The 13,956-nt window shown below is 39.8% G+C and overlaps 1 protein-coding gene across 1 annotated transcript in view; it reads left to right on the forward strand.

Moving 5' to 3' along the window:
* IGF2R (insulin like growth factor 2 receptor) overlaps nucleotides 1-9,844 on the forward strand; it is a 1,757,136-nt gene extending 1,747,292 nt beyond the window's left edge. The window contains exon 48 of the mRNA XM_086927157.1: nucleotides 6,867-9,844. Coding sequence (XP_086783283.1) covers nucleotides 6,867-7,271 — 405 coding nt within the window. The 3' untranslated portion in view covers nucleotides 7,272-9,844. The remainder of the gene's footprint in view (nucleotides 1-6,866) is intronic.
* The last annotated feature ends 4,112 nt before the right edge of the window (nucleotides 9,845-13,956 follow it).

Below are 13,956 nucleotides of genomic sequence, written 5' to 3' on the forward strand. Positions count from 1 at the left end.
CTCTTTCTGAGGTTTTCTTGTTCCTCCTTTCGTTGGCCCAGCAGGGCTCTGCTCCGGGCACTATAAAGGGCTACCTCTCAGCCATATGAGCCTTTCTTAGGCTTCCTGATTAGCCTTCTCTTTTCAGTACCCTGTTGTAAATCGCTTCCTTAAGGGCATTACTCATCTTTTTCTTCCTGTTCCCTTCATAATGCCCCAGTGGGACTTGAACTTGGCTCTAACCTATCTTATGTGTGCTCCCTTTGAGCTGCTGCTACATAACTGTCCTCTCAGACTTCTTATCTTAAAGACTGCTTTTCTGGTTGCCATCACCTCTGCGCGCAGGGTGAGGGAGCTCCAAGCTCTTTCTTCAAAACCTCCTTTTCTGACTGTTCATCCGGACAAAGTTGTCCTTCGAACTCGTCCATCCTTTCTTCCCAAGGTGGTTACTTCTTTCCACATTGGACAGGCCATCACTTTGCCCACCTTCTTTCCGCCTCTGCATCCTTCCAAGAAAGAAGAGAGGCTCCACCGTCTGGATCCAAAACATGTGCTTTCATTTTATTTGGATCGCACAAAGCAATTCAGAGTGGATGACCAGCTCTTTGTTGGCTACGTGAGTGCCAAAATAGGTCGGGCCGTCCAAAAACGGACCATCTCTAGATGGGTCGTTTTGTTCATCAAAACTTGCTATTCCTTGGCAACGGCAGCTACCACTGCTTTGGGACGTGAAGTCCACCTAAATGACTTCTGTCAGGCGGCTAAAGGGGCATTGCTGCACACGTTCACAAAACACTACTGCCGGGACAGCCAAGTCCGGAGAGACTGCTTCTTTGACCGTTCTGTTCTCCCGGACTTTCTGGTGTGAACTTTGTTCGCAGACTCCCCTCCAGGGTTGTTATTGCTGGGGTATCTTTTCACAAGGTAAGGAATCTATAGCTAATTGTCTCTTTCAGATGAGCAAGTTACTTACCTTCGGTAACAATATATCTGTAAGAGACATCAATTAGTTATAGATTCCTTACCGCCCCACCCATCCTCCCCGTTCTGCAAACTGACTTCTATGGTTAAGGACTTCCTTTCAGGACCCTAGTTTTGTGCACCAGTGGTAAGTATCTTGCCTGGCTCTGTGCTTCTGGCCTGGAAAGTCGTGTACAGGACTGACGTCAGCATGGGAAGGCGGTGTCTAAGTAGCTACAGCAACGTCATTCTGGCGACCACAATGCCAACGACGAACGCGGAGGCGACTAACGCCACATTTCGACGCTCCGGGGTACTGCTGACGAAAAACTTTCTAGATCCAGTCTGATGCTTGGGGGTAATTCACAAAGTAAGGAATCTATAACTAATCTATGTCTCTTACAGATATATCGTTACTGACGGTAAGTCACTTGTTCATCTTATCATAGCCAGTAACTTTAATACAAGATATGAGCCTGTAGATATTGTACAGGAAATAGTACAGGAGGAAGAGCAAGTTAGAGGTGTTAAAAAGCTCCTGATACCAGCCCTTACAAGATGTACTAAGGTTGGTCAGCAAGTACGGTCATTCACACTTGCTTTTGAGGTACGCACTTGTAATTGGCAGACACCCTCAGATGCTGAAGCAAATTTTACATTTAAAGGGGGGAATGTTAAAAGTAGAATTGACTTTATAATGGTTGACCTTGACCTTTGGCCACAAGTCAATGACATGATTATCCTAAATCATGAGGATAGTGATCATAATGCTCTGTTCCTGAGGCTATCTGGCTTTCCTATTCTGCACTCAGACTAATCTGGCAATGGCCCCCGTTGTCACTACTTACAACAATCGGAAAACTAAATGGCCCCCTGTAATTGCTGATGTGAAGCTTCTCCCTAACATTTATGAAGAGGTGGCTCAGACTCTTACGATATTGGGTAATTCTAACATAAATGATAACATTATGTCTAGTTTTCAACATTTAATGAACGGCATAAAGCCCTATTTCAGCAAAAAGTGTAGCTCCAACGTGATTAAAAGAAATACTGCGCCATGGTACAATGAATAATGTAGGTAAGCCAGAACTGAGTTAACCATGGCAGTAAAGAAAGGGATAAGGACTAAAATAATAAACAGAAAAAGAATCTATAAGAGAATACAGGCTGAGGCAAAAACGAGCTGGGAGGTAGAGAATTGGCATATAATAGTTGAGGCATCCAGACTGAAGGACTGTCAGTTATTCTGGCATCTTCTATCTAAAGGGGAAATCCAGCCGGTCAGTGAAGACAGCTTACATATACAGCCACCTGTCTGGGCTGAGCACTTCCAGAAATTATACTCTGTAAAGGACTGTGAGCCTGAGAGTGAGGCAGCAGAATAAGCTGGGGATTGTAACGTAGAGTCTGTAGTGGAAAATGTAGTCAGTTGTTCCCTGGAGGAAACTGTGAATGCAATTAGCTCACTCCAGACATGGGAAAGATCCAGGGCTAGATAGACTACTGGGAGAGCTGTACAAATCTGAGCCCAATATGTGGGGCCCTTTGCTACATACAGTTTTTAATGCCATCACATGAATGGGGCATATACCCACAACCTGGAAGGGTGCAGAAATAATCCCAATATTTTTAAAAAAAATAGGAGAAAGGGGACCCCTCAAATTATAGCCCATTAGCCTTATAGATGTACCTCAGAAAGTCTTCAGTAAAATGATCCTGTCACCTCTCCACAGCTAGATAGAGGAAAAGAGCATACTCTCTCATGTGCAGGCTCGTTTTAGGGCCTCCACAAGCTCCCTAGATCAGGTGTTCCGCTTTCTTTTGCTCATTTGGAAGGAAGTCAAGATCAAGAGGGGCCATTTGTATGTTGTATATGTCCACCTTAAAACGGCATTCGATTCCATAGATCGCACCAGACTATGGGCTGCACTTAGGGACCTAGGACTCCCCTATGACCTGCTCAAACTTTTGGTCTGTTTACATCATTATGCCAAAGCCAGGTGGAACGCCGATGGTAGCCAATCCGATTATATACTCGTTTCTAAAAGGGTGTGCCAGAGTAGTGTGCTGGCCTCCAACCCTGTTTACCTTGTATATGAATTGGCTTCTAAGTGATCTTTATGACTGTGGAGGTGACCCACCAACACTAGCTGGCAAGTTAATACCCTCTTTCTTATTGGCAGACGATATGCTGCTCATTTCTAAAACCCCAATGCGCATCCAGGACGTGTTAACTAAGTTTGCAACAGTCATGTAGCAATGGGGTAATCCAAAATCCCACTGGACCCGGGTAGCATACAGTACAGTATAAAGTGGTCACAGTGGAAACCAACTTAACGAAGTGCACAGTTTGATTGTTTAAACATTACATATTCATTTCACATGAATGTGAGTTTATTTGCACAATCTTCATTTTGATCAACAAAAACAACAAGATTGTCGGAACATACAATTTAAAATGGTGCTCGGAGGGGGGATAGAGTGCTTGGAAAGAATTGGGTGCTAGTGAGGATAATAGGAAAGGCAATGTGCAATAAGCAATAACTACATTAGACACAGCTGACACCTATCTAGCTTAATGATGGCAAATTAATTACAGCAAAGATAAAAAAAAAGGAATCGGATAAATATTCTCTGTCGTCTAAGTTTGAGAGATAATGAGAAGCTGTTGACGTTTCGACCCCTGATTGCAGTAAAGGTAATTAGATCTATATCCTGGGGTCTTCATCAGGACCAAAGAAAGTGGAGGGGTGGTGTTGGAAGTATCTATAGATAGCAGCATGAAAAATCAGGCCACAGAATAAGAGGAGGCGGGCCCTAAGGCTCCTGAGTTGAGTCAGATGTTCTTATTTACATATAAACTATTTGATCGAATGAATCTGATCCAGCTGTCTAACTCTTGGAAAGATCTAATTACCTTTACTGCAATCAAGGGTCGAAACGTCGACGGCTTCTCATCTCTCAGACTTAGACGACCAAGAATATTTATCTGAGTCTATTATTTGTTACGTTTGCTGTGATTAATTTGCCATCATTGGGCTGGATAGGTGTCAGCTGTGTCTGATGTAGTTATTGCTTATTGCACATTGCCTTTCCTTTCGTATTCCCCTCACTAGCACACAATTCCTTCCGAGCCCCCTACCCCCCTCCGAGCACCATTTTAAATTGAATGTTCTGACGATCTTGTTGTCTTTGATTATCAAAATTAAGATTGTGAAAATAAACTCACATTCGCATGAAATGAAAATGTAATGTTTAACTAATCAAACTGTGCACTTTGTTAAGTTGGTTACCACTGTGAAAGCTAAGTTTGCGACAGCATGCAAAGACCGGGGCCTCGAAGTAAATTGCTCAAAAACAAAGTTTATGGTTTTTAATCCCTATAACTCCACCAAGGTCAAAGTGAGGTTGGGTGCCCAACTTTTAGAGCAGGACAAAGTCTTTTATTACTTGGGAGTTCAATCAATCAAGAAAGCTTTATTCGGTTGCTTCATAAAAACAATCATAAAAGCACAGAAGAAAAAGAACACATCAATACATGATTTACAATTTAAAAGGTAAAAATATGTATCATATCCGAGTAAAATATATCAATACAGGGTCTGAAATAATGAAAATGTCATCTTAATATGAACAAGATGCCTAGTACATTGTAAACTTAAAACGTTATTAAATTCACCTATAGTTTATCCAAAGTGAAGGTTTAGGTGGACAAACGATTCCTATGTCTCAAGACTTTCTTTAAATAAGTCACTATTTTAAAAGTGCTATGCATATCTTCAAGCTGTTGTAGTGCAAGTAAGGCAGGTCGGCATTGACGGAGCCAGATCATTTTTAAAACTGGTGCCAGGTAGAGTCTCCTTAAGAAAGTATAGATTTGCAAAACAATATTACATGGATCGTTGATTGGTTGGAAATATCACAAGGGCATAAATGGAGGTTTTGAGACCAGTCATTGATTTTGGGCAAAGTAACTAGTCTGTGAAATATCCCCAACCTAAATCTAGTTAGTAAGAATCTATCTTTAACTCTAGGTACAAAAGTTAAATAGGGTTGAATCAGCTGATTGTGGAGTACAGTGGGTTTTAATATCTCTGACATGCTTATAGAATCCAGCAACAAAAGACCCTCCTTTCTCATTTCTTTCCTTGGTATTTGCCGAATAGAAAAAGTGTTTGTAAAATACTCAAGGTGACCAAGGTCTTTTAAAAGATTTCGGACATATTTTATCCAAGGAATTAACAAAAACTCCTTTCAGTTTTAAAGCATCTAGTACAATGTCCCTGTTTAACTTGGCCTCTTTACTTGGGAGTTAGAATCAGCGACAATATGGCAGGGATTTCCCCAAATCCAGAAGAGCGTCCTGACACTCCAGCATGTGAACTGTGCAATAGTAAAGAGAGTCAAACGTTCAGCCTTCCACTCAATTTCTCCCACCCTAGAAATACATCAGGCCAAAGGGTTGGGCGCGGCCCTCTGTGGGGGCTGGAGCATTTGAATCAGCTAGAGGTTGCAAAAAATACATTTTTAAGTTCGATCCTTAATCTCCTAATGAACATGCCTTTACTACCTTTACGCCTTGATCTTGGACAAAAGTCTATCACCCTTTCGCTTTTCTTAAGGTGCTTATGTTTCGGATAAGATTTTGGACCAGTAATACCCAGATTCCAGTAAAGAACGCAGTGGAGGAAATATTAGTTCTTCAAAGACAGACAGGACAATTGGCTTGGTTTGAAAAGGTTAGGGCGTGGTTTTTTAATTTGGAAATGGAGACCATGTGGGATGATCCACAGTCTATTACAAAAAGAATTGTTCCCCAGCTTAAAAAAAGGTACTGGAATGTTATTGATTCTTCTTGCACTGATATTAGGTCACATGGCACTTTAACCACCAGATTCTTAAAAGTTAAAAGTGGTTTTAAGTTTGATTTTTATATGGATGATGTTGAACCCCCTCAGGCACGAGCACTTTACATACAATTTAGGATTGGGGTTCTCCCACTGAATGCTATGAAAAGCACCTGGGTGAATGCTACAGTAACTCCATTGTGTTCGTCCTGTAGCTCTACCCCAGAAACTATAGAACACTTTGTCTTCTTCTGTCCTGTCTATGCTACCATGAGAAAAACATGGATTATTCCGGCTTGTCAGTTACTGCTGTTTTCACGCCTTTAGATGCCCTACGAGTATTCAAATCAGATACGACAAGGTGGCTTGTCTTCACACTATCAAGATATCTGATGTACGCCTGGTGGCAGAGGTCTAAACAGGTAAAATAATATCTTGGAGTAGGACTCTGGAATACGTAGTAGTCAATTAGTTGCCCTGGGTGATCCCAGGGCAAGATTTGCGCAGTAGAACTTTTGGACAGTGTTGGCTTTGAAATGTGTGAGGACCAAATGCCGCGGAAGGACACATACGTGGGTCAAGCTTCTTTGGCTCTTCTCTCTGTGTCCGCCTTCTTTCTATTACTGCTTGAAACTAACTTAGTGTATGAATCTGTTAGTAAAGAAGAAGCTAGTTACCTCCAACATTCACTTGCCATCTGGGAGTTTTGAGGTATTATGTAAGACTTATCTGCATCACTAAGGCACACAGAGGCACTTTCTTGCATTGACTCAACAGAGCAATTGACATTGACTCACAAATAGGTGAAAGGCTGTAGCTACTAAAGCACATAGGGAATGTGAATGTGAATTATTCCAAAAGCAGTTTTTTGCATTCGGAATTTACAAATCTCATGATTTGAATGTTTGTTAGAATGTGAATCCCTTAAAGATAATTATTTTCCTATGTATTATTTTCCTACGTAAGGAACTGCTAATACACCTGACCATTTTCACTCTTTTTGGGTTTTTTTCAGGTTAAAAAGTACATATTTATTTTTTATAATGTATCTTTGTTTTCTTTGTGTTTCGTGGCACACAGGTAAACACTGATGAAGAAAATGATGAAAACGAAACTGAGTGGCTCATGGATGACATCTCGAACTCCAGCGTAAGACCAGGGAAAGGCGGCCAAGAAAATGGCCACATCTCTAAATCTGTTCAGTCTTCGGCTTTCACGTCTCTCCACGTGGATGACCAGGATAGCGAGGACGAAGTGCTCACTGTCCCTGACGTCAAGATTCACTCTGGGCGTGGGAGGGAAATGGAGGGAACAAACCACCCCCACAGCTCATTCCTCAGTGAAGGTGATGAGAGTACCAGGGGGTTGCTTAATGGAGGCAAGGGTAGAACCGGAAAAGCTAAAGCTGCTCGCAAGAAGGCACCAAACGCTCACCACGTAGAATCTTTCCATGACGACAGCGACGAGGATATGCTGAACGTTTAACCCATAGAGACTTACCTTGTGCCTAACATTAAAAAGAAACTGGCGGGGCAGATCACGCCCTTCCAACCAAATATAAAGACTTTTAAATGACGCTTCAAAGATTTTGCCTTTACAAAGAAAACATTTGAAAGGGAAGAAAAACAAAGAAAGGGTACTTAGTCCTGGATGTTTACAATTCTATGCCAATCCACTGCCGAAACATCAGTTTGAAATGGTACCATCCGTGGTCAGGCTTTTTTAGGATTAAGGTTTTTTGTTGTTGTCTTTTTTCCATGAAGTGCATACAGATGTATTCTGATCATGTGGGTTTAAATGAACTTATCAGTTGTAGATACAAATGTTTTTTGAAAGCATGTTAAAATGGGGGCTGTTCACCTGTTGCATTTCCCAACCGTGCCATTTACATTTCAAACATGTACTCCCTTTCAGTGATATGTTTTGTTCCACTTAGACCTTGAGCCCTACTCCACATTTTGCCCTTGTTGCTTCTAGGTGGCTCAACACTTAACTTGGCCTTCTGGTGAGATTTTATAATGAGACACCGGAAGCACTACTAGCCCCATTTGTGAACTGATGGCAAGGTCAATGTCTGAGCAGTAAAGGCTGTGGATGTCAGTGTCCAGGTATAGGTAGAGGTCATTGGTAGTTTCGTTTTCAAGTTCAATATTGGGGCCAGGGTTGAAAGGGTTACCTCATAGCTCACTTGCTAAATCGTATGTGTTCCACAGTTCTGGACAAAACCATGTGTCTTGAATTCCTGTGCAGATTTGCTTAAGCATGTTAGGTTTTATTTTAAGAAAAACATCTTTATCACAAAATCATATCCGAGTTTGGGGGACAACAATAGTAAATACTAATCCTTTGTGCTCTTAGTTTTTACTCCTCTTTTTGAGAGGACGCAGCTGATTTCTAGAAATGTCAGCATTTTTTACAGGCTTCTCGTGTGACCTAGTTTCAACTTAGCATTACTTCATATTAAAAATAAAAATGGTTTAAAGGAAAACCCCTACTTAGGAACTACCATAAATGTAAACTACTTGTCTGATAAATTGCCTAACCTATATTCTGCATTAACTATTAGATGTCCCCCAGTGCTCTAGTAAGATTTGAACATCGACATGAAAGAGTTTCCTTAATGCTCTCATGTGTTGGTTATTTTGACTAATGTCGCTACAACTTCAGTGGGTCTTCCAGCTCCCCAATTCCTTAAGTCTTGGTCTCATTAGATTTGCATTTGCTGAAAACCTTCCAGTGTTTTCATCATGGAATTCTTTCTTTGCCACCCTGAACGTCTTTTCACCTTTGCAAATTCTCCTGGCTAAAATCCAGGGAGATGAATGTCTCATCATTTTCAGAGAACAAAATTCCTCCAGTGTTGTAGAACTGCCTCACACTCCACCTATATCCTTAGCTGTATCGTTGTGTCAGAACCTATAAACTCATTCTGTTTTTCCCTCCTGAAGTGACAGTGCCCCTCAAAAAAAGCTTTTGATCTGGCATTTCACTGCCACGTCCAGAACTGGATGCACATGACTCCAAATGGAATTTGATCTCCTGCAGTATTCACAATGTGCAGGTTAATAGTCCCCTTTTTATTACGATGACTAATGTATCCATTTATTCTGCTGTCATCTTCTGCCAATCAGTAGTTGTTTTTGTTTTAGCTGCTGGGAGGTTTTCATGATTGTTCCTCTATTTATTGACCTAAACTTCTACTCAGGGTTGCTGTTTGATAGCAACACGTTCTTCCTGCCGGCAGGGTATTAATTTGCTATAAAGCCAATCATCAATTTGAAAAGTGTTATTTATCTGAGAGTTAAAAAGCATGGTTGTGTTTTTGAGATATCTAATGTCAAATTGGAGGTGATCTGTTATTTATATTGTAAATTATCTGCTTTTCATTTAACAGCTACTTATATGACGTAACTAATAATCATTGCATGATGGCTTTGGTGCTAGTGATGGGTTGTAAATAAGTATTGTATATACATATGTATACAGTACAATGATCTATGCATACATATACATTATCTGAGGCAGTAAGAGGATCCAAGGCACAAAACGTTTCTTGAAAGAGTAGATGTTAAAGATATATTCAAAATTGCAAGTAGGCGAGCTTTCGAGAATTCAGTGAATGCTGCCTTTGCAGATGTTGTTTTGTGTTCCTTTGACTCCACGGTCAATTGAAGCCTTAATTTGCACAGTGTGTACGTATCATTGTTGATCTCACTGCTTGAAAAAGATTGGCCAAAACCTGACAATAATTCCACATCATTGATCCGATTGTATAGAACCAAAGTCAACAATCAGTCCAGTATTGACATAGGATAACCACATCTTCCTGTAGTAAACTTCTCCTCTCTTTTAAATGTTTTCTAAATTACCTGCTGGGAATTTTTGTTTGGTACAAGAGTATAGTTGGTTGTCTTTATTTTTTTTCTAAGAAAATTCTTGTCCTTTTTGTACATTTTGGCATTTTTTCTGGGCTCATTGGTACTTTTGATTTGATTTTTTTTTCTCCATTTTGTCAAAATGTAATGTATAAATATTGTTTCAATAAAATGTCGATTATTCTTTGTCATTTTTTTTTATGTTGAAAAGCAGTGTTTAAAGGTAATTTTCAGCTGCTACTTATGACCAAAGCATTCATGTGCATTGAGAATCACCCATTCTGCACACTGTCTAATGAAAAAGTAACATATTCCTTATGTTTATTTAAAGTAGTTTAAGCAAACAACCAAAATGAGTCCAGCATCTTTTTGTCTTATTCTTTTGGTTTAGTTCCACGTGATATCTTTTTGGTATGGTTGTCGCATTGGGCGTATATGGTGTAGTTGCCATGCTGGGTTTCTATTCTGTGGTTTTACAGGTGGGATTTTGTAGAACGTTTGTCACTTCATGTATTGTTGGTGTCATTATAGGATGTAATGGTTATACGGGTCTAGTTCTTGCCAAACAGGGCTGGTGTAATTTTCAACCTTGGTTCACCACAATGTGGTAGTGCCTGTGCCGTTCTAGATCTAAAATAGTTGTTTGGTGGTGGGTTCCAATCTGAACATTCTGTGGTGTGGTTCCCATAATGGGTCACTCTTGTGCAGTTTCCACACCAGAGGTTCCTATGATCTGCAGTATGATGTGATGTGTTCTGACGCTGGGTTATCTGTGACCGGTTTGCCATAGAGATGCCATGGTTTGATTTCCACAATGTGCTTCTTTGGTGTGTTTGCCAAATTGGGAGGCGTGTGGTGCAGTTGCCACAAGGGCTGTTCCTTGTTGTGCATTTACTATAAGGAGCAATTAATATGATGTGGTTACCACAAGTGAGCTCATTTTGGGGTGTTTGCCTCATGGTGTTGTGGTCGCCTCACAGAGTGTCCTGTGGTGCTGGTGTAACATCATCCCTGTAGTGAACTGGTCCTGCTGGCTTTTCTGTGGTGCTTTTGTATTTTCCATGTTGGGATTTCTATGGTGTGGTTGGAACACAGGGTCTCTTGGGTGTAGATACCATGTGGGTTTCCTCTGGGGTTTTTGCCACAGAGATTTATTTACGTAGTTGCCACACAGGGGTTCTTGGTATTCATCTGGCTGCCACGTTGGTGTTTATTTATTGTGGTTGCCACATCAGGAGTTAATTGACTGTGGTTGCTACAGTGGGAGTCAATTCATGAGGTTACTGCACAGAGCGTCTTCTGTTGTCGCTTCAATGTGGCTGTTACTCCCATATTGAAGTTCCTCCCTCTTCTGTGGTCTGTGGTTTTCTTAGACGCTGCAGTGTCTCAACTTCATCCACATTTAACTGTTATGTTTGGCAGTGATTCATGTTTCTATCTTGTTCATATTCAAAACGTTTCCAAGGGTTAGACACTTGGGCATTAGATTTCATTAGGACAGTCATACACATGGAGTATGTAAGTGAAGTACAGATACAATTTTGCAAGCTATTTAAATGCTGTTTGCATATGATTTAAAATTAGTGTGGGCTATATATTTTTACAGGTACATGTTATTCTTGAATTTTAGGACTAAAGGCATATTCGGTATATTCATGCTTTGGTATAAATCCTCTATGAAAAATACATCTGTGTGTATAATTTGTTGTATATATGGTGTTTTTTCCCCACTGCCAGGTTGATCTGTGACAGCCTACAAAACAACAGAAATGAAAATCGCTGCTTGGGGAGAAGTGCGATTAACCAAATCAATTTAAAACCATTACACCAATCCAATATACTCAAAAGTAAAAGGTAGTAAGAACTCTTTTAGAACATAAATGCAAAGATATACGGACAGTAATACATACATAATACAACACATGAACAATAGCAAATTAATCACATTATTTTTACAGTTTTTAAAATGTTAGTCTTGTCTGTCAGGCAGAGTATAAACTGAGAAATTAAAAAAAAGTTATAATAATAAATATCAGTTGAATACCACAACACATACGAAACCCTTTGCAGCACTTACATTAAAAGCCTCAACCCATGGTAAAAGCTAGTTTTTCCATAGAATGTTTAATGGGGGCAGAATAGAAGCAAGTGTAGGGAAAGCCAATAGATCTGTCATTGGCTGCTTGCCTTTTGGAATTAAAAACAGTGCTTGTTTTGTCATAGCTTTTGCAAAACGTTAGTGTTTGGGGCGCAGCCAGGCCTTCACTAATATAAAAAAAAATGGCTGAAATGATTTTTGTATCTCATAATTCCCACATTGCAATAGTAATCCCTGGCACTGAAGGAAACTACTACTTTGTGGCAGATGTGCACCTTGTGAAAAGGGTCAAATGCCATCAATTTCATTGAAGTTCGCCATTGGCTGAAATAAGCTGATCCATTGCCCCATGTTGTGCGCTGCAGTGAGCAGGAGAAAAATATTATTGACACAACAAACCGGTGGAGAAAAAGGATTGTCTGAAAGTCCAAGTATAATATATGTAAATGTAGTCAAATCAAATGCTCTTGGCTAACACCTGCCCTTAAAAAAAACAAAAAAACTTGACCCCCTACCTCCTTAAAGTTCCAGATTGATGTAGTGTTTCTTGCCACATTACTAATGGAACATTCTAAATCTGACATGGTGATCGAGTGTAGGAAGGGTAGGTGATCTTGAGATGAGGCTCGCAGCTGGAGTCCTTTTTAATGGCTAGATGAGTTTTGCCTCTGGGCCTCAATAGCATGAGTTCCAGATTCGAGTTCTCAGTTGATTCATAGAACTAGACTTACTCATAATCCGACTATAACCTGAAATGTGTCATAAGTGAGCTATATTTCAGGGAGGTTAGGATGGTTTGGCCCACTTGCTAGATGTGGCAAAGAACAATCTAATTCGTGAACCTCTGAGACTTTGGGACATCGGTTCCAAAGTTTTTGTTTTTTTAAACCTTAAAATATTTGTTTGCGCCACAGACAATATTTGTATTACTGCAGATCTTAGTTGTAAATGCTCTGCCTCACCGTTGCATCAAAAATCTATTGAAAATCATTGTCATGTTCTGAAATTAATACATTTAAAAGTACAAAAAGCACATTTATATTTCTCCACAAAACGTTTTAAAGGCTAGACTAAATGAAAGGTAAAAAAATCAAGTGAGACGACCACCTTTAGTAGACTAATGCTTCAATCGCTGAGAACTGTGTTTGACACTCTGGTCACAAGTTCGAATACTGGTAGATGTAATCAGCATTTAACCATTTTGAAGTCAATAGAATGAGTACAGTTGAGCTGGTTAATAATAATTACCCCAAAAGAAAAATATTATTAGCAAAACTTGGTATATAGTAAGTGCATATGGACTGTGATTTAGAAATATAACATGAATAAGTTAAAAACGAAAGTAATTGCTCTAAAACATGCTACCAATAGAGTAAACAGGAGAAAAGCCACTGATTTCCACAGTGGCAGCACAATGTCAAAACCTTCAAAAAGATCTTACGTCTTGGTGACTTGCAATATCCTTACAGTGTACGTCGAAGGATTCGTAATCCCTTATATAATCAGCAACTTGACACATTTAGTACTTGGTTATATAGAAAAGAAAGACATCAGAACTCGAATTTAATAAGTAATTGCAGTCGAGTTCTGATGTCAAAATGCCTGCTACCAGAGCCAGCAGCCCATGTGAAAGGCCGGTCAGGTCACAGAGCAGATGTTTAAAGCAACAACAATGAAATGTTGCTTTTCTTTCTCATGCGCTATTTTTCTAGTTTACAGTGACTATCAGAAAGAACACAATTATTTTTACATTCCTTATATAATTATAGAAAAGTTGAGTATTTCTGCATGTTTCTAAACATTCTGACCTACTTCAGACTATTTTTTTTTAAAACGGACTTGTATTGAACTGTTTCCAATATCTTTTTGCAACAAATATCTGACAGGTTTTTGATGTGTTTAATTTTGCACTAGAATAGCTTTTTATTCTTTCATGTTTGCAGACATGCGTCCTCTCTCATCTGAAAGAGCTGCACACCAAAGTTTTAAGTCGTTTGTGGGAAAGGTGATGGCGTGACCTTGTGTTATATGGGATAAAGTGCCCCCTTCTGTACATAAGGATTTTGCAAGTCACTTCAGAGTTCCATAACCTTATAAAAGAACTCAACATCTGCTTCGTTCTTCTATATTTCTATGGAACTCCTCGGTGACTTGCAATATTATTATAATGTACTGCAGGGAATACTTTATCCCTTAT

The sequence above is a fragment of the Lissotriton vulgaris genome, chromosome 6, assembly GCF_964263255.1.
Source record: "Lissotriton vulgaris chromosome 6, aLisVul1.2, whole genome shotgun sequence".
In the NCBI taxonomy this organism is placed as follows: Eukaryota; Metazoa; Chordata; class Amphibia; order Caudata; family Salamandridae; genus Lissotriton; species Lissotriton vulgaris.